Source organism: Phalaenopsis equestris, unplaced genomic scaffold (assembly GCF_001263595.1).
Source record: "Phalaenopsis equestris unplaced genomic scaffold, ASM126359v1 Scaffold000372, whole genome shotgun sequence".
Lineage (NCBI taxonomy): Eukaryota > Viridiplantae > Streptophyta > Magnoliopsida > Asparagales > Orchidaceae > Phalaenopsis > Phalaenopsis equestris.
In genome coordinates this window covers 957,798-979,522 of record NW_018164814.1, presented here as the reverse complement: position 1 = coordinate 979,522, position 21,725 = coordinate 957,798, and the positions used below count along the sequence as shown (strand labels likewise).

General features: G+C 35.0%; 1 protein-coding gene across 4 annotated transcripts in view; it reads right to left on the bottom strand.

Moving 5' to 3' along the window:
* Positions 1 to 210: 210 nt before the first annotated feature.
* Positions 211 to 21,725, bottom strand: part of LOC110026495 (probable peptide/nitrate transporter At3g43790) — a 38,605-nt gene continuing 17,090 nt past the window's right edge. For 2 of the 4 annotated variants that reach the window (XM_020727449.1, XM_020727451.1), the window contains 15 exons: positions 20,156 to 20,216; positions 19,944 to 20,046; positions 19,743 to 19,845; positions 18,989 to 19,042; positions 18,842 to 18,904; positions 18,204 to 18,253; positions 18,050 to 18,125; positions 17,368 to 17,577; positions 17,108 to 17,195; positions 13,717 to 13,802; positions 13,522 to 13,629; positions 4,022 to 4,066; positions 3,828 to 3,916; positions 3,293 to 3,333; positions 211 to 529 (listed from right to left, as the gene is read on the bottom strand). In XM_020727449.1, coding sequence (XP_020583108.1) covers positions 432 to 529; positions 3,293 to 3,333; positions 3,828 to 3,916; positions 4,022 to 4,066; positions 13,522 to 13,629; positions 13,717 to 13,802; positions 17,108 to 17,195; positions 17,368 to 17,577; positions 18,050 to 18,125; positions 18,204 to 18,253; positions 18,842 to 18,904; positions 18,989 to 19,042; positions 19,743 to 19,845; positions 19,944 to 20,046; positions 20,156 to 20,216 — 1,275 coding nt within the window. In that variant the 3' untranslated portion in view covers positions 211 to 431. Of the gene's footprint in view, positions 530 to 3,292; positions 3,334 to 3,827; positions 3,917 to 4,021; positions 4,067 to 13,483; positions 13,630 to 13,716; positions 13,803 to 17,107; positions 17,196 to 17,367; positions 17,578 to 18,049; positions 18,126 to 18,203; positions 18,254 to 18,841; positions 18,905 to 18,988; positions 19,043 to 19,742; positions 19,846 to 19,943; positions 20,047 to 20,155; positions 20,217 to 21,725 lie in introns of those variants that run through there. The other 2 variants (XM_020727450.1, XR_002294210.1) reach the window with 2 other exon arrangements.

The following is a 21,725-nucleotide window of genomic DNA, read 5'->3' as shown; positions in this document are numbered from 1 at the left end:
TACATATCCAGCCAGTTAGATTTTAAACTTTTTACCTGCCTCATCGTACTTATATATTAAACGACTCGTTTCACTTTTTTAAAGTTAAAATAATAATATTTTTATACAATATAAATGCAAAAAAAAATATTTTTTGTTAAATATATAAAAATCAAGTGTTTTGTATGCAAACACCCTTTTTCTTTGAGTAACATATGATGCAAATAATCATAAAGATCACATCTACAATAATACATTGTTGATGAAGAAACATTAATGTTCGAACATGATATTCTAGGAATATGTTTACTGCAACTACAACGATAATAATAATAGTCGATGGATGAGATGATGATCTGATGGTTCGATATTTCCTTTTGTACCAAAAGATTTCATACTCGAAGCTCATAAAAAAATAATGATGATAATAATTATATGTTTGACCTAATATTTTATGCGGTCCTTCGTGGCAGAGCTAAGAATGGTTTGAAGGTCAATATAAGCCCCAATAAACAGCCTACATTCAAGATAAGGAAAACCAATTGAGTACCTGCATCAATGGCATCAAATGCAAATATTAAAGACATAACTGATAATAGATAAATAAATAAACAGTAGAGATTAAATTTAAACATAATCCAAAAAAACCAAGTAATAAAAGAAAATGAAACTTTTCAACACACACACAAACAAGGCATGTGGAATAATCAGATATAATGCTTAACCCGTTTATTTTTTTGAGTCCGGATTGGGTTGACCTGCCAATTCAAAAGTGACTTGAAATTGGCTCATCAACCCTAAATTGACCATCAACCGAAATTTTACCCAAGATTGACTTAAAATTGATCTGATTTTAACCCAATTAACTATTATTCATCACGTTGTTCATCTTATTTGAGTTGGCTTTTGGTCGAATCAATTTCGGGTCATGTTACACGTCTGATGAGTTGTGTTCATGTAATACATTTGACACATTCGAGTCAAGTTGTTTTGGTTCGAATAGATTTCGGGTATGAAAGTATATGAAATTTAGGTTAGTAGGATTTAATAATTCCGTGAACTTAAATTCCAAAATAAGTGTTTCACAACTAATTTAATAAATCTAGTTAAATTCTTTGAAACATCCTGATGATTTTTGTCAGGACATAAAAAGTTGTTCCATTTGTAATAAGAAAATAATCATAAATTTTATTATTATGATAAAAATGGATTATTAAAATTCATTAAGTTTAATTAAATTTTTATTTCAAATTATGATAAATAAGAATTATACATTTAATAGACTGATTAATTATCAATAAAAAAATAAAATAATTACTTATTAAATAAAAAATTTAACGTTTATGAAATAAAAATTAATTAGTCATTGATTATATTAATTAATAATTTATTATAAATTTATTGAATGAATAAAAAATTAATACTTATTCTCAATTAATTAATAATGAAATAATAAGTATAAATTTATTTAACCAGAATTAATTTGATAATAGCTTAATTCATAATTAATTAATAAAATTAACTTAAATAAAATTAAATTAATACCACAAACATCTCTTTTTCTTTACCGAACCCGCGCTCCACCCGCAATTGGAGCAAGGAGGGTATCGCGGATTGCAGAGACAGAAAGATCCAGAAGTTGAAGGACATTCAAGAAATAGAAAGGGTTTTCGCTTGCTGGGACGGAGACTACAGATTACCTGAGATCTCTCAGCTCTCAGGAGGTAGTAGGTTTCACCCTCTCTCTGCAGCTGAAGAAGAAGATGTTCGCAGAATTGCTGCCTCCCGACCCCTACCTATCGAATACGAGTGTGATCGTGGGACGAGGAAGAAGTATTCGTTTGTAAAATTCCGTACTGTGATGGAAGGAATGGATGCTAGGAATATTGCACTGTTGCTGAGATTTTGAGAAGATGGGGTGTGTTGTGTCCCATGATTTCAAATTGCAGATCACGAGAAGAGAAAGGCCCGATAACCGACACATTGAGCATGGATGCGAAAGAGTCAGGAGAGATGATATCCACTGGGTCCAAGGGTTGAGTTTGAAAGGCGTATCGCAGTGAAACTGTGGCATCAAAGCGACCTTCGCAGGAGCTTCTAAGGTCACAAAAAAAATATGAATCCCGACGCGCGCTTCGCAGCCCAACGTCACCAAAACTAGCCAGCACACAACACTTAAGTACTGACATAAATAAACCTGATGATGGTAAGGGATCATCTGGTTCAGTGACGACACTGCGACCTGGGTGGGGATCACACTCTCTCAACACTTGATGATGCTGCAGTGAAGACGTCACTTCATCCAGTATCATCATCTAAGAGGCGAGAGTGGAGACCCGAGGCAGTGGTCCCATCACCCGAAAGGAGTAAGCCCAACAAAGACATCTTAGAAATGATTCCTGAGAAATAGCAGATCACTGGTGTTAATGCTGATAGCACGGGGCATATATGCCTGTCAATGCCCAAAGAGTGCGAGGACGGCCTATGTAAGAGATTTTAGACTAACTCAGGGAAGTATAAGGGAAATCTAAGAAGAACGGTCTGCTAAAAAGAAAATTGAAGCAATCAGAGAAAAAATTCCGGGGGAAGCTCAGGAGGACAATATGACGATACTATGGACGAGGAACAGGAGCCCGCAGATGAGCCCATGGACGCCACACTCGTCCAAGAGCCAAATGGATGAGATAACAAATGGACGAAAGGTAGTCTGACCTGCAGAGGGGGAGCACACTACCGATACACGAAGATAAAACCATCAACCATCAACCAGAGATGGAAAGAGAAGAACTCCCCAGCGACGTTGCCAGAAAGTAAAAACCATTAGTTACACCATTCATCTAGTTCATAATTTACTCATCTCTTCGTTTTCGAATCTATCAAGTCATATTATAATCTAAACATTGTCTTTCGGTATAATTTTTTGAGAAAAAACAGAGCAATAGCAAGCAATACTGCATGCATTATTTTGTTATTTGCTTTCTTATATAATTCGCTTGAAGAACCAATGGGTTGTACCTAAAACTGGCATACCGTTGTCTTCGAAAAATACATGCGGTAACAGATATCCTAAATAAAAAAAATATATGCCACTCAATTCCTATGTATTTACATATGTCACCGCACTTATGCACTAAAATGTGTATTTCACTTTTTGATAGTTAAAATGATGATGTTTTTTATGTGATATGAAAGATTTGGGTGGTATAAATGTAAAAGGTAAACTTTAGATGTTAGATATGCAAACACAAGAGAGTTGCGTGGTATGTATTAAATGCCCCTAGAGAAAAAGGCATGCTTAAAGATAAAAGTTTACCTGGGAGAAAGGAAGCCTTACGCTTCTGTGCCCATGACAATCTGCCCAACAAAAAATAATAGTTAAAATAGTATTTAAGAGCCATGCGTAATGCTCATGTATTGGATAAATTCAAACCAGTTCTTGAGGCATAAGAAGCATGTTATGTTGGTCCTTATTCTTAAAAACCCTTCATTTATAAACATCATTACATGTTGAGATTAGAAAGACGCATAAATGATGGGACAGCAACCTAACTGAGAAATGACACCCTATGCTATGTTTCTTATTTAGAAATAAAGCATTTATTAGTCCTGGAGTCTTCTGAGATGAAAGTATGTGTTAGATGGCTTTCCTTTTTTTGTCTTGGTGGATCAACTGTGTAGTAATGTTTTTGATTAAGTGGACTTCAAATTTGTGTTGGTGGATATAAACTGTTATATAGCTTGTATATGTGATTCTGGATGAATTTATAATTAGATTAAGTCACCCGGTTTTGCTGTTAGGCAGTTTATGGCAAAAACTAGAATTAGATTTTCTGTGATAAAATACTTACAGAGTTCCTCCTACTGCAGGAGCAACTGCTTTGAAGATGGACATCCCTGTCACTGAGATGCCATTTGCCAAAGCTCTTTGATTCTGGGGCTGTAGAAGACACAAAAGCTTCAGAAATTATCATCTCACAGCATTTTCTCTTGAATTTTGTCAGGCAAGTAATAATAACCAAAGGCTTTCAAAATAGAAGATTACCACTGCATTATTTTGCAAAATGTTAAGGCCAGTGATGATAGTTATCTGATCACATTTAAACAGCAAAATAAGCATCGTTAAAACAAAATTTCTGAGAAGAAATTCTAAACCAGTCTTCATTGACAAGTAAAATTTAGGCAGTAAGAATGTGCATGTTGAAGTCTACTTGAAATGAAAATTTCTAGATCTCTGTATGCTGCATTACTAGTTTAAGCCTAAAAAAAAAGTATGTTGTGAGTTTGGAACATAAAAAATTAGCAATGATGGCCAGATTACCAGTTTTCAATTTAGCCACCAGGATTCCCTAGCTATAAGAAACATGTTATGTTAGTCACTTTTAAGTGAGCTACCACTAGATGGAAATCAGGACTTGTATATCACATTATATATTGTTTATTTCTATGTATAAGCTTGCTAGGCGACAAAAAAGTTGATTGTTTGTTTTCCATTTTGTGTGAAGTTTTTTGTTGTTCAATCATTTATTTTTATAATATGTTCATTGCAAAGCCATGAAATAAACGAATAATTAAATACTTTTGTATTAAAAGTGAGTTTAGTCGGTGTGATATTAATAATAATCAATTAATATTTTTAGAAGATGAAGTGATGACTATGGGTGGTTAGATTTAAGCTTCTTAGATTTCTTATACATAAGAATAAGATATAAATGAAGTTATAACTTCTAGAATTAAAATTGAGGAAAGAAAATAAAAGTGCTTTAGAAGTAGATTACAATAAGTGGATATTAAGAACACTTAGAAGGTAAACTTTTTAAAATTTTCCATTAAGCCAGTGATATTATATGGGTTTGAATTTATGATATAAAAAATCATCGATAATTAAGTTGAGCATGATACAATGAGACTGTGAAAAAAGGTGGGTAGAAAATCATAGAAGTTGAGTTAAGAAATACAACAACAACAACAAACCTTTATTTATCCCATTAAGTGGGAGGTCGGCTACATGATTCATTTTTCTCCATTTTGTCCTATTGAGAGTCAAATTTTCATTTAATTCTAATAAATTAAGATTATTTTTTATACAATATATTGGAGTCTTTTTAGGTTTGCCTCTATCTTTCTTAATATAAGTCAAATCTAAAACATCTACTTCTAACCGAATTATCAAATGGTCAACATTTAATTTGACCAAACATCTAAGATGACTCGCTACTCTTATCTGCCACTGGAGCTACACCAATACTTTTACAGATACATTCGTTTTGCATTTTGTCTCTAAGTGGCGAGCCATTCATCCACTTAAGCATTCTCATCTTAACAACACTTAACTTAGTCTTATTATATTAAGTAAATAGCTGAACCATCATCTATTTAAAAAAAAAAAGAAGGAAATTTAAATAAGCTTTAGGCGATTTGGACATGTATAATGATAGAAAAATGAGTCTATTAGATGAGTAGTTAAAATTATTATTAGAGGGGTAGGAAGGAGAGGCATACAGAAAGCTAAATGGATAAAAGTTGTTCAAGATAATTTATAAATAATAAGCTTAACATCGCAGGAAATGCTAAGCAAAATCCAATGAAAGAGCAGGGATTCATAAAGCGAGCTCCAAATAGCTGGGATAAGACTAATGATGATGTTGTATAGGTAACATTTGTGAGTTAGACAAGCTTGGCTGGAGTTTCGTCCCCTCAAATGCTGGAAGACGCATTTATATTCTAGGATCCAATCCTTCAACGGAATATAATGTATAAATCACTGCATTTATTTAATATCTCACTTTGGTGATCAGTAAGCCAAAAATCAAGGCTAAGTTTTTTTTTAATTAAACTCAACTACCTTCTAGAGGCTCCATTGTGATTTTCGGTGCAATAGCATACTATTGAATTTCTAGCATTTGGTAATATTTGGTAATAAGCCTTAAAATTTTTAGTTGAGTGCTTTGCCTTTCTTCAAATAAAGAAGTTCAAATGTCCAGGCCTATATGATAAAAAAACAAGATTTTTCTAGAGGCTTTATTTAGAAATAGTTTAATTCCTTGAAATTTCTTAAATAAATAACATGACTTAAGAGTATGGAGCCGAAGGAGATTATAAGCTCTATGTTTCATATGTTATTTCCTTTCAGTATTTTCATCATACTATTTTCAATTTTATCCCAATTATTTCGAATAAAATTTGATCTTTGAAAAAGCCACCTAATAATGAAATTAAATATACACAAATTAAAAGGATGAAATTAATTTTTCAACTCAACAATCAATACTTCGACTATTTAAAAGTTAACTCTATAGGAGTTCAATAAAAAAAAGGGGAAGTGTTAAAATGGAACCCTGACTTTTTTAGAGGAGTTATTTTTTTCTCAGAGTTTATAAAAGTGTCAATTTAATCTTCATACTTTTTAATGGGGGTTGAAATAGTCCTCCTATTGAAGAAAAATATGACCTCTTGACACCTCAAGAAAACCAAGAACTGTACTGATGAACACCTGAAGAAAACCAAGAACTAGATTGTCGAATAGTAAGAAATAGTAAATGTCCAACACCTCATTGATAGCCGAAGGAGAGTGAAACCACAACAAAGAAGAAAACAGGGAAAAAAAATGAAAAACTGCAGGAAAGATAATATGCAAACATGAAACAAGAACACCCACGAATTACGTGGTTCGGTGCATAAGAGCTACATCCACGAGAGGGAAATCAACCATCAAATCCACTAAGACAATAAAAAAGAATTACAAGGCTTTTACATTGAGGAATGAGCTCTCATATTGCCATGATCTTGTCGATCAACTTTTTTGATTTGAAAATTTAATTTAAATATAAAGTATATAGTTTAGATTATGAAAGTAGTGTTTTAATTTTTTAGAAAATGAGACCAAATGGATCTCATTAGTCTAATGATTTGCATAATCGTGTCTGATACCCTAAATACTACACATTCCAAGAGATAAGTGTAAACACCGGCGATAGAACTAATCCTGCAAACTAAGATATTTGTGACATCTATTTGGTATGCAAACCGTTTATATGTGACCGACAAATTCTCCTATTTAATACAAAGATTAAATAAAGTTTATTTTACCTGGGTTCCAACTTCTCTATATAGGCAAACTCCTATAGTTAATTACATTCCAAATGACGGGAGTCACTTGAGAAAACTCTTGATAATGATCAGTGGTTATAGTCTTCAAGAATTCGAGGTTTAGGGAGGTTTAGGTTTTCACGGTTCACGGTAGGACGTGAAAAAAATAAGTAGGAGTGACTCAAGTAAAAACAATTCTTTCAGGAGTCCAAAAGAAGTAAAGAGTAGGGGACGTTACAGATTCTGAGAGGAATCTTTGGTGGCTTTCCAAACTATCCTACTGTGTGGCTGTATTTTGGAGAGGATGTTATTTGAATGTTTTAATTCCGTTAATTTTATTCATTTGGGACTTACACTTGCATAATAAGTGATTATGCAAATAGCCTACATAGATAAGAGGTTTTATGTCGTTCTGGACGATAACCTCAAAATTTAAGGCGAGTTAGGATTTCTACTGCTCAGTATGACTGTGCAGGAGCATAAAAGAGAGTGAGGATTTGCATCACATTGAGCGAGCTATCTCAAAATCCTATGTGTTGTTTAGACTAGAAAAGTTTAGCTGATGCAAATTTATTTTGCTGTTGTAGGATGACGACCACCTCCACTTGTAATCTGCTCCAAGCTCCTTGCTGTGCCCATGAAGTTGGTCCAAACTCCTCGTCGAAGAGGGTTTAAGTTTTCAAATGTGTCAAATCAAATGTTTCTTAAGGTTATGATTATTTAAATGTTATGGGAGATGTTAAAGTTGATTAGAGAGACACCGGTTAGGATCTCACGGTTCCCTCGTTCCGGTATCACTATTTTCTTTTAAATTTACTTAGCTTAAACGAATTATGAAATCCATTTAAACTGGGGAGATCTCGTTAGCAACCGTGGGTTACCTCCTCCGAGGGACTTCCGTAAATTCGAAAAAACGTGTTATGTTTTATTTATTTATTTTTTTGTTTTGAAAATGTTGTTTAATTTTGAAAAATCATTTTATTTTGAAAGTGAAATTGTATTCAGTACTTGCATAATGTGTTAGAGCAATAATAAATTGCAATGAAGAAACAAAAACAAATAAAATATACCTGCGTACGTGGCGTATCTGCTGTTGCTATCCCTGTTGCATGTTTAACCCACAAAACACAATATAATTTGCAGGAAATTTAAATAAATTATAGAGAAAAGAAGAAAATAGTAAGCAGTAGAACAAGTCGTAACAACAGCTAGGAATTCCAAATAGGTGATCCTAAAGTTTCCTACAACTCCTGATTGCAACTAGCGAGCTAGTACGGTGATCTTACGACCTTCTACGGCTCTGAGCAACAACTAGCAATTGTACGACGATTCCTATGACTCCGGACAACAGCTAGGAACTTCAAACAACACCTATATTGCTTTTTATGAACCCAAACAGCAATGGACAACACCTATGCGGCTTCCTACGATCCCAAACAGTGGTGGTCAACACCTAGATGGCTTCTTACAAACCCAAACAGCGGTGGACAACACCTAGATGGCTTCCTACGAACCCAAACAGTGGTGGACAACACCTAGACGAACCCAAATAGCGGTGGACAACACCTAGATGGCTATTTACGAACCCAAACAGTAGTGGACAATACCTAGATGGCTTCCTACGAACACAAATGACGGTGGGCAGCACCTAGATGGCTTCCTATAAACCCAAACAGTGGTGGGCAGCACCTAGATGACTTCCTACGAACCCAAATAATGGTGGACAACACCTAGATGGCTTCCTACGAACCCAAATAGCGGTGGGTAGCACCTAGATGGCTTCCTACGAACCCAAATAGCGGTGGGAAGCACCTAAATGGCACTTCCTACGAACCCATCCTACGAACCCAAACATTGGTGGACAACACCTAAATGACTTCCTACGAACCCAAATAGCGGCTTTGGAGCCTTGGACAGCAGCCTACAGCGTCCCTATACTCCAAACAACGACCTTGGAGCCGTGGGACGGGACAGCAGCATACAACGTCCCTATACTCCAAACAACGACTTTGGAGCCCTGGACAACAATTTACAACGTCCCTATACTCCAAACAGTGGTTTTGGAGCCTTGGACAACAACCCACAGCGTTCCCATACTCCAAACAACGACTTTGAACACAACGTCCGCATACTTCAAATCGCGACTTTGGAGCTCTGGACAACAATTTTAAATAGCCCAAACAACAGAGGAAACGTCGTCGAAACAATCACAAAAGGCAATTTAAAAGTCCCGAAATCCCTCTTTAAAACAGTGATAAAACCTCCCCGGAACGGTACCGTTTATTCCTCAGGTATACTCTTGTCGACGTGGCACATATATGAAAATCCATTCGTCAGGAAACTCTTTCCGCATATTTGTCCAGAATTAAAGTTAACGGCCAAAAAAAAAAAATGCAAAGAAAGAAAACACTATTTCGCCTAAGCCGATTGCTTCCAGTATTAATTGGTGCTCCATTCACAAAGAAAATGCTATAGAATATACACCCATTAGATACATACCCCAATATCCAAACATACTGAAAAGGCCTTCTTTATTTTGGCTAAAGATATTTGAAACACTTTGGCTGGGCAGCAAAAAGAAATTTACCCAACTCATATTTCCAGCTCAACGGATAAGCTATGAGAATAAGCCCATGCCAAATTCTCCACAATATTTGGATGGATGTGACTTATGGAAATTAATAGAGATACAACTATTAGGATGAAAAATAAATTTTAATGAACACCAAATTTTCCCACATGGACCTGATATTCAACACCTGCTGTGAAAATAAGACAACCTGCACCAAGCAATACTAGTGGACATACGGACTGAAGAGCTTCCTTCCAATTTCTCTAGCCTGTTTTGATATTAAAGAATTTGCCACCACAAACGACCCAACACCAAGACCCGTCAAACTAGTGCCATATGCCTCAGTTTTGGCCCAGCGTCTAAAAAAAAAATTTGAAGTTGACTGCCAGAATGCATATGCATATTATTACTACCATGAAACACTGTACCATAAAATACTCATCCTAGAAGACGATAAATTCTGTTGTCCAATTTCATTTTTGAGGGTAAGACGGCTTGGCCTAAAGGTGATCTAAAGCTGATCTTTTAACTGAGGTGCAGAAAAGCAGCATAATTATCATGATAATAGCCAAAATATAAATCCATTCAGCAAGGATATTGAAATTTTATTGACAACGCAAACCCAAGTGAGTAGAGGCGAGGGTGTCAAGCGGTAAGCAGGCGAACCACTGTTGCGTCATGTGCGAGAGGGAAGCATATCAGGGCTTCAGAGGGGGAATAGGCGAGAGACTAGGGCTTTGACGTGAGGCAGGGGAGTTCGGTCGAGCACAAGTCTACGTCGCAGAGAGGAGAAGCGAGCAGGAACTTCGATCGGGAGCTGTGATCGAGTTGCGGAGGAGTGGGATCGAAAGGAGCAGGCGTCGAGCGGGGATCTTCGACGCAGCAAGGAGTCAAGTGAGGGTTTCTGTCGAGCAGGGGAGACGAGCAGGAACTTCGTTCGGGAGAGCTGAGCGGAAGCGAGCGGGCAGGGGGTCTTCTGTCGAGTGAGAGCAGGGAGGCGAGGGTTTCTGTCGAGCGAGATCGAGCAGAGGAAACGAGCGGGATTGCGCTGTGAGCAAGTGAGGCGAGTGGGAGAGCCAAATGAAATTTGCGGAAGACGAAGTCCGAGCGGGATCTTTATCCATCGAATTCCAAATAGCCGTTAAGCATGAGTTGGGCAGGGAATTAAATGATTTCCATATGCAGGGATGTTTAATTGGAAAACATTGACACCTGGATATTTTTAATTAAGACAAATTTAAATAATATGTTTGAATTTTGAAATTTGAATTTCAAATTCAGGTGAGCTGGTGCCTAGCCCGTGTTCAGCTCGAGTCCAGCCTGAATCGAACCCGAGTTGAACCTAGGTTGAGCCTGGGCCCGCGCACCGCTCATAAAAAAATATGCATTGATATCCGTGCTAGTCGCTCGCACGCAAAACCATGACAATGAGGGTGTCCTTCCTAGCTAAAGTCAACGTCCCAGACGCATTCGTGTGGTGCGTTTTGTCATCCGGGGTTGTCCGGACGAGTTCGTCGATGGACGAGTCGATTTAATTCAAAATCGTGCGTGGTGCGTGTGGCGTTATCGAGCATTCGAGTCGCAAAAGGGTTTTTTAGGGGCTGCTCCTATTAATCTAGGAACTCGACTCGAGTCTCATGTGTCGGTTCTCATCAACTCAACGAAATGCCGAGGATTCGGGACCGCCTATATGAGACTCGAAAAAGTGACGAGGTGGCTCAAATTTTCTAAAGGGTGTGAGTTCCATACTAGTCCTCTAGGAGGGTCAAACAAGGGAAGCCTAAAACTAGACCCTAGGCTCTAAGGAGAGAAGTAAAGACCTCACCCAAAAATGAGATCAACAGATCTCTCTCTCTCGAATCCCCTTGATACAAGATCTCCAAGATCAATGTGCTCTCATCTTGTCTTGTTTTCTCTCTCGAATCACCTCGACACAAGATCTCCAAGATCCTCCCCCTCAATTCTTGAAGCCTCTCCTCTTTTTTCTCTAACCAATTGATTTGCTCTCTCTTGGTCCACCCTTCTCTACAAGCCTCCCTCATTTATTTATAACAAAATGAGACCTCCCAAGTAGACCCAGTTTAACAATTAGAAGCTTCTATGAATCTTTAACAATTTCTATGAAATTACAAGTTTGTCATTGCCTTAGTTAACCAATTGTGAGTCATTGTAACAATTCTCCACCTTTACTCTCAATTACAAAATTTTGAATAGAGATTCTCTCCACCTAGCCTCGAGGGGCCCTTAGCCCTTGCTCGTCTTTCCTTGTCTCGATCTTGATATGTTCTGATCGTTTCTTGAATCTTTCTTGTTCGATCTTCCTCTCACTATAAGAACATCTCCACTGATTTCCTCGTTCATGTCATGTTTCATTTGAAGTTCTTGGCTTTAATCAGCGACCGAACCTCTTCCAAGGAGATTGTTTGCACCCTTCCATAGAGCATCACATATTTAAAATGCTCGTAGTTCTTAGGAATGAAGTTTAACAACAGCAGTGCCTTGTCCTTGTCATCCATCTTGACATCGATATTTTCAAGATTATCAATAATCTTGTTGAACTCATTAATTTGCTTTGAGATGGATTTATCTTGATGCATCTTGAAAGAGTACAGGAGTTGCTTCAAGAAGAGCCTATTAGCCAAAGATTTCGTCACATAGAGTAGTTTGAGTTTGACCCAAAGTGCTTGAACCGTTGTTTCCCTCGACACTTCTCTCAGAGCTTTGTCACCCAAGCTTAAGATTATCAAGCTGTGAGCCCTGTTTAGGATGTCGTTTTTCTCTTTCTCGGATATCTCGGCCAGCAATGCCGTCGGCCCTTGCAAAGCTTCTGCAACACTTTGTTGCACCAATAAAGCTCTCATCTTGACTCTCCACAGGGCAAAATCATTCTTTCTGGTGAATTTCTCGAGATCTAATTTGGCGGTTCTCATTATCGTGGCTAGGTTTCTCACAGACGGCCCCAATTGTTGAAGAAAAATATGACCGCTTGACACCTCAAGAAAACCAAGAACTGCAGTGCCGAACACCTGAAGAAAATCAAAAACCGGATTGCCGAATAGGAAGAAACAATAAATGTCGAACACCTCCTTGACAACCGAAGGAGAGTGAAACCGCAGCAGACAAGAAAACAGGAAAAATAAACGAAAACTGCAACAAAGATAATATGGAAACAAGAAACAAGAATACCCAAGAATTACGTGGTTCGGTCCATAGGACCTACATTCATGAGAGGGAAATCAACCATCAAATCCACTAAGACAATAAAAAAGTATTACAAGGCTTTTACGTTGAGAAATGAGCTCTTATCTTGCCTTGATAAGAGTTCTCCAAGATTTTCTCCTCACTCTTTACAAGCTATACTCTTCTTTCTCTAACAACCTGATTTTTTTTTCTTCCGCCTTCCCTGTAAGTGTTTCTCATTATTTATAACTAACGAGCCTTGCAGAAGTGGACTCGATTCATCTATGGAAGCTTTCATAATTCTTTAACAACTTTCGTAGAATTACAAGTATTCCCCTCGCCTTAGTCTAGTAATTGTGAGTCATTGTAACACCTCCCTATGGATTATTTTAACCGTGGACTATTTATGCTTATATTAAAAAAGTTTGGAGATTAAATTGGCATTTTTATAGATTATTTCAGCTCATATTAAAATAATCTCAGGTAAATAATAAGGGGACTATTTTGAGACTTTACTCCATAAAAAATATCCAAAGCACATAAATCTACCATGTCCATTATGACTAAGAAATATCTCATGAAGTTAACAAAAGACTGTATCTAGTAGAAAGTAACATAAATTCATGACTGGCCAACAACAATTAACAAATATATTTAGCCACATACATAGAAAAAGGAAAATTTTAGGCTGAAGTTGAACTCACTGACAGAACGTTCTTCACGAAGGATGCACAAGTAATAAGTAACTTGAGAACAAATCCTGATAAATTAGACATGAACGGATAGCAAGCAAGTACAGGTAAGCTTATAATCTGCATGTCAGATTTTAAATATAAGGATTCCACAGTTCACATTAACTCTCGTAGCAGGTATAGAAGAGAAACCCATTTTATGCTTACTGCTGCCACACGGGAAGAAGTTACAGGGCCAAGAGCTTTATTCAAATATGGGTATCCGAACAATTGAAACAGGAATAGGCCGAGACCTAGAGACAAACAAACAATCAATAAACAAAATCTGCATAACTCATTCAAATAAAAAATTACATAGTAACATCAGATAATATTCAAACATGTTAAAATCTTTTCGGTTATTACCTTGAAATTGATTATGGGATCGATCATGATATTCAGCAATTAATACATATTTTTGCTTAGGTTATATTTCGAATCAAATTATATTGATTTTATTCTATTTGAAATACTTGGACAATGCACCTCCATCATCAGCTTCTATGCAATATAGAATCAAATAAATGATAATGCTCAAAGAAATCTTCTAATCATTGATCTGCCATGAAAATTTTCTTAAGACCATACTCCCAACGGAATATTGGAATGTAATTTTGAACCTCATGATAATCAACTTGTAGTGCTCTAAAATTATGACGTGTTTGAATTGCATTATTAAATATATATATTCTTTAATTGAATCTCTTATGCCAATTTGATACATAACTATTGAGGTTAATGTTTCCGAATGTAATTATTATGATATATAAAGTGCTTTCGAACAAAGAAAAATTTAGGTCTCATATATCATAAGTTACCAATTAATGCAACACTTTTCTTTAAATGAAAATAGGCAATACTGGAATTTAAGATCAAGTGATATTCGTTGCTTAACTTCTGTCTCTGTCATTTTCTTTTTCTAAATAGAAAAGAATTTAACTCCCTACTTCCTGACTGAAATTACACGCAACATTCCCCATTCCGTTCTTCCTCTTCTCCTCATGACACCCCACCAGCCATCACCTCGATGGCATCGTTGCAATGACCTAGATGGTCGACGATAGTCATCTCACAATCACTTTCTTTCTCTCTCTAAACACACACACACACACATGCACGTACGCTGCATGAACACACATATATAATTAGGGAATAAGGAAAATAAAGAGCAAAAAGTAAACCAATCAGATATAGAGAAATAAATAGACGAAAAAAAAAGAAAAAGAAAAAAAAAGTTTTTGAAATTTGTGCAACTTTGTAGCATCGTCACTGTCGTCAATCTCAGTTAAGGTAACACAAGATATTAAATACCCGTATTGTTCCAACATGAGAGAAAATTGTTAAATTAAGTATTAATGTACATTATTTTAAAGTAACAGAAAAATATGCAAAATTTAAATATTCATGTGCATTGCTCCAATGCAATGAGAAAATCTTATGCTCGCATTTCTCTCATTCAGGTGTTGAATACCTATGCATTTATTGTCAATGCATACTTTTTTAAGTATGATGAAAATGTTTAACACTCTCAATGCATTCGTTTAAGCGAGAATGGTGCTCGAAAGCTGCCAAAATTTTATTAAAATCCTCCCAAACAGAATGAAATATAAATTGGCTTATTGGACTAAAAGTAAAACTAAATGAAACTATAAATTGCGAAATTAAAGGTAAAATGAGTACTTAAATAATCATGCAAAATATTCTAAAAGACTAAAATTGGGCACAAACACGATATACATAGAACTTACAGGGGGGTTTAAAGTTATATTCACAAGGAATGAGCAGAACCTTCTTGCGCCTAAACCTCTCAGAACATGCAAAGAATTGAATTGAGAATTGAATGAAAATGAATTGAGCATCCCCCCTATTTATAAGTAGAGGAAGATGCATTTGGGACTCACTTGGATAAGATAAGTCATATCTAGACGAATCTTGCCCCCACTAACAGGAAAAAATCTGAAATGACATCTAGCCCTAAAATCTAATTTAAAATGCAAATTAACATCCAATATGCATACATGCCACTAAATCCACAATAACATACAAGCACAAAAATTGCTTGAAAATTCAAAGTTAAAATTTTGATGTTGTTTAATAATAAAATACTCACATAAAATAGTTAAATCACGTTAATTTAAAGCTTTCATGTGCTTCATGAGATGCTCTTTGACTCGAGTTTTCTACTTCGAAAGGTATATAAGCTGTAAAAAAAACATGCAAGTTTCTTAAATTGCATTCATATCTTTAGAGTTTAAATAAAATTATATGTGCTCTTACTAACGTGCTAAACACTCATTCATATGATTTGAGAATGCTGTGTGGATTGAATATAAATTCAAGCTAGAATGTAACGCACTTTGAGAAATAAATGGTGCACGTTCTTAATTAGGCCACCTCATTCCTAGGAGGATGTTATAAATTCACTAGGCCAGGGCGTGATAGTACTATCCATTAATAAATAATTAAAAATTTAATTTTTTCGTTCGACCATATATTTCTTTCTTGAAAATTCCATGCCCCTGGGCCAGATTGTGACAATACTATACATTAATTGGTAATTTTGTAAGTTTCTTGGCTGAGTAGAACAACTTAAGATCTGTTTGTGGCAGCTGTAGCTTACTAAAAAACAATCGAGAAGCTGCTGAATAATAATTTGATGTTCAAAAAGTTGCGGTGGCTACGTTTTGACAGTTTACCAAAACAGATAAGACTGCGGTATAGCACTGCCACCACACTGCGGCCTCTAACGGACCCTTTGTGTCGATGGACGAAATAGTACCAACTCTTAGGCAACTCAGCAATTTGAACTTAGAGGACCTTTGAGACTACAAGCGAGTTTAGAGTTATCAGTTTTTGGTCCCACCTAGTTCAAAGCTATTCACCATCAACCACTTCCTATACCTCATGGCTTCGCAGACCTCGGTCAAATTTGTGTTATAACTTGAACCTAACTTGCATAAATTTTATAGTTGAAACATAACAATGAATGAAAATTTGGAGAGAAAATCAAACCTCGTGTTAACATAAGTTGATTGCTTCCTCTAGAATAGCATAATCACACTTGTATTGCAACAATAGAAACTAAACATAACATACTGAAATTGAAAATAGAAATTTTATTCCAAACCAAAAGTTCAAAATTTGAATGCCTCAAAAAAATTATTTATAAACCCATCATACTCTAAACTAGAAAATAAGATGGGTACAAAAATCAATTTAGTTTAGTTACAATATCCAAAATCCAAATTTTGATTTTCAAGGGTATTATTTCAGCCGATAATCTAAGCCACAACAAAAGGCTTTTCAATTATCTATAAGTTTACATATCCCTATAATCAGTCGTCTACAAACTAACTTCCTTTGAAACCATCAAATGTCAATCCTAATAATAACAATCCATGAAAGATTTAATTGCTACTGATAAAATTACCTCTAAGCCTTCACTTGAACAAATAACTCAAGTGAAAAGCAAACCAAACTCCAAGTTTTTTTGTAAATAAAAAATTTTAATATCTGCAAACTGAAATCACTACCATTCATCAATGATTCTATATATTACCTGTAAGTGCAAGGACCTCACCCACATCCTGTGATGAAAAGCTCAAACCTCCGTACTGTACATTGCTTTCAGCCCATAGGGAGAATATCTAATAAAAATTATAATTATATTAAAAATAGAGATTAAATTTAGTTAATAAAGTTTTAAAACATGCAATTAGAGGAAGAGAAAAGCTTTAAGCAGTAATTAGAAAGACTAAAGTATAATCTTCATTTCTTTCTTATAAATGATAAAATCGGTACAGAGCATCAGAGTATTACCTCAGAATAAGCCGTATCATTAAAAGAAAAAATGCAATATATGGTGATTGCAGACATCAAGGGCCAATTCTTCAATAGGCTCTTCTTAGGAGCTGATGGCGACCTTTCAGTTTCTTCAGCATTGTTAATCAGATGGCATTTTTCGATTGCTTCCAGTTCATCAGCTGCTCCATCATTTAGCTCGTGTTCACCATGAAAATGCAAAGTTTCCTATCAAATCATTTGAAAATTCATCAATCAAATTAAGAATCAATTTTTACATTTAAAAGCATTGTTGAAAAGTTTGTATCTCTAATACAAAAGAAAATAAAGGATCTGTATTCAAGCACTCACCTGGAATGCTTTTGATACTGCTCAAAAAACTTAATTTAGATTATCTTAAGATTTATTTCATTTTTGTAGGATATCAAATATTATTAGATTCAAATAATTTTTAAATTAGAATGCATTATTCTTTTAATTAATATTAGTTTTAAATTTGAATTATATGTTAGATTCAGATTAAAATTTGCGTATGATTAGAGTTTATTTCAAATTGTCTTATCTTCATAATCCTATTTCTATAAACAAAGTTCTTGGCTTGTATTTACAATATTAGTTGCATTATTGAAAGAATTATAGTAGAAAAAATTCCACCAAACTATAATTAAAATGAAATAGAAAAAGAAAAGTGTTAACTTACTGGAAGCCAAAAACAAGCAATGAATGCCAAAACTGCAATGATTGATATGCATAGACAAGGTAAGAAGTATGGGAACCTACAAATAATTGCAGTATTAAGTTTAGCATAATAACAAGAAGCTAAACTAATTATGGATGTCATAAAATGTTCTGACCTCCCAAAGAGGGATTTCTCTGAAAATATATTTGGGTATTTCTCTGCTGGCTGAAAAAAAAAATTATGGTTAAGAAGATATGAGGAGTTCAAATATATCAATGCCAATAGGCATCAAACTACTGTTCTACTTTTCTTACGCACTTTATGCTACTAAAATTCTATATTTTTGCAAATCAAATAGTTTGGATGAGGCTGCAACGGCTTATGAAGATTATAATATGGTTATTTATTGCGGCGTCTTTGACAATTTAACTTCTTTTATTGTTATTCTTGTGTTATATATGATGGAATTTTCAAGGATTTTTTTTGCACTTGAATGGAGATCTAATGAGTTTGGTCGCAATCAGAGTTGTGCAAACAGGTTTAAATCAAATCCTTGATAATCTAAATCACTTCAGTTGGTTGAATGTAAAATAGGTGTATTGCATTTGCAATGTAGGGGTTGAAGAATTTGGAATTTAGAGTAAAATTTGTAGGAATCTTAAACTCATCTTATAGTTCATTTCCAGTGTATTCCAAACTCGCTTGTTGTTTATGGAAGATTTACATACATATCACTGAACTCATATTTATTTACATATCTAACAATGTTAACCATTTGCAAAAAGAAAAAAAAACCAAATATATACAGTTCACCTGTGCAAGAAGACCACCAATAGCTGGACCAACTATTAAACCTATACCTCGTGATGTACTGACCTGGGGAATGAGACATGTAATTATACATTATTATATTAGAAAAATATAACTCATGAATAGAGTGGGATTTGAGCTTCTTAATACCAGAGATAATCCAAGGGCTTGATGCTCTTTTCGGCAAACTTCAGAAGCATAGGCCTAGATACAAGCCAAACATAAACTCTATAAAATGAACGTTAGAATTGATGACCTAAATTCCATTAGGCTTGGATCGAAAAGTTCACGATGAGACAAATGGTTCAATCAAAGTTATACTCTTAGGGACAATTTGGTTTGCCGAAAAAATTATATAGTGTAAAAGTAATGTACTATATTTGGAGTACTTGGGAGTTGTTTGGTTTAGTGCAAAATAGAAGCAGGATTTTATATTTTTTTGGTTTAGTTTGAAGTAAACAAAAATAATATGAAATATGAGGTTGGCAATGAATGAGCTAATGGCCAGTGGGAGCAGGTGAGCAGGTGGCGGCAACCAACACTGTGCATAAAATTGTGTATTTGAAATTTGCTTTAATCTTGTGAATTCCAAATACACTGAAAATGACTTGAAGAATGAATTTCAAATGCATTTCAATTATACATCTGACGTGGATTTTTTTTTCTACTAAAAGCCGGGATTTCCAAAACCCTTGTAAAAAGAATGCAGCACACTTCTTTTGTAGCCGACCAGACAACCCTAAATTCTTATCCTTTGCAGTGTTTTTCTGTCCAGGATTTCTACACAAATGAATGTTTTACTTGCTTTGCCTCTTTTGCGGTTCATTGAATCTATTTTATAACAGTGAATAACAGAAATCAATGAAACCTGTATGTAATCAACTCTATTTCTTTCAGCACATACCTTTATCGGACCAAGCAAACCGGAAAAAAATCCAAGGAGTCCTCTCGTTGCAACTGCCATCCAAAATGTCGTGCTGAGGCCAAACAGGGTATTGAATATAATCCTATATTTTGATGATATGGCTTGCATTATTTAATTAGCCTTGAAGGTTTCACATTTATATAAGAGAATATATATCCATATAAAGGATTTCTTTCTTACGTGGAAACAATGCTAATCATGATGACTGGTTTTCTCCCATACCGATCAGCTACAACTCCCCAGAAGACAGAAGTTAGAGTTCTTCCAAACATAAATGCAGCGCCTTCATTTAGGATATATGTTAAGGATGTTGAGAGATTCGTTGAAATTCGAATAATGAAACTTTCTTGCAGATAAAAACTACAATGGCAATGAAATTTGTGAATACTTACCCACAAACCCTGCATAAAAACCAATATCTTCTGCCCTTTTTGCAATATGAAGGTCTCTAACCTGCAGAAATTACAGTAGTGTTAGATACTATGATATAGAGAAACTGAAAGAAAGGACTTGATAAGATATTGAGAATGAGATGATTAGTTTTGTATTTTGGTTAATTAATATAGTTAATTAGTTATAAATTAATGCTGTTGATTAATAATTTTGTATTATATAAATAGTCTCAAGGTATGTTTGGAGTAGCTACAATTTATTAAAAGGCTATTGCGCAGTAGCTACTGCGGAGAAGCTGAGAGTCTGTTTTTTGCAGTTTTGAAACAGCTATGCTGCAGCTGTTTCTGAAGAAATGATATTTCTGTCAATGTACTATAGTGTTGTTTATAACATAATTGTTCATACTAACACATTTCATAATTGAAAACAATTATCTAGTTTAAACGTTACAAAATAGAAACACACACCTCACAAAACCGTAACACGATAATCAAAATTAAAATAAATATTATTAAAATAATAATTAACAATATGATAACATTGTTTTTAAAATACACATTGCTTATGACATTAGATAAACCGTCCTCCAAGGAAACTCACTACGCCCGCTCATTATCAACTGCTGATTCCTCCAATGCATCTGCCCAAATAAAGAAGTTCTAACTTTCCTGTCTTCTTCTCGGATATCTGTAAAATTGTCACCCGTAATTATGCGGCTTTTGCGAAGTAAGCAGAGAGCATGGTAGCCCACATTCGCAGTACAATGCTTTGGAATTACCGAAAGACCTCGAGCTCATTTTTTCTGAAGGTTTAAAACAACAAAGTAGCAAATCTTAGATACATTATTAGCGAAAGAAAATATGATAGTTATCCAATGCAAGTTTTATTAGACTCCAAGGTCTTAGAAAACATAGCATAAAACAACGAATCTGTCACTATAAAAAGACAAGCAGACCTTATAAAAAAAAAGATTCTTGGTTGACTTCATGCTGAGCCCGCATGTGTCACATATGCATATCAACAAAAAACGCCATTCAGAAGAGCCTAAAAAAACCATAGCACTGAAAAAAGAAGGAACTTGTTTGCTTTTATTGGATTTTTAGATGTGACGAGAACCAATAACGACATGTTTGTTATTCAGAAAAATCCTTAAGGTTGAATGTCTCATCATTAACCTTCAAAAAATAAAAAATAAACATGCAATAAATATTTATATAGCCTATTATATCCACGGTTGCCTGTTCTGCCATCCAAGTGGGGGATAATACATGCAAAAGAGCGATAAATAAAATTGAGATTCAAAATATAAATTATTGGACAAAACATTGATACATCAAACGATAAAAGTTTTCACCACCCATTGCAAATAATGCAACAAAAAGAAAAAATATCAAACGAAAAATCATTTCATTCAGCAACTAACGATGGCGTCTGTAATCTGTTCTCTCAACTCTATCATTTCTCCATCACCTTCACCACCCCGGGTGCAACTCTCAGATAATTCAACTTTTGTTTGTGATAAAGAATGTCCTACACAATATTCAAATGTTTCAGTTTGGATATGTAAAT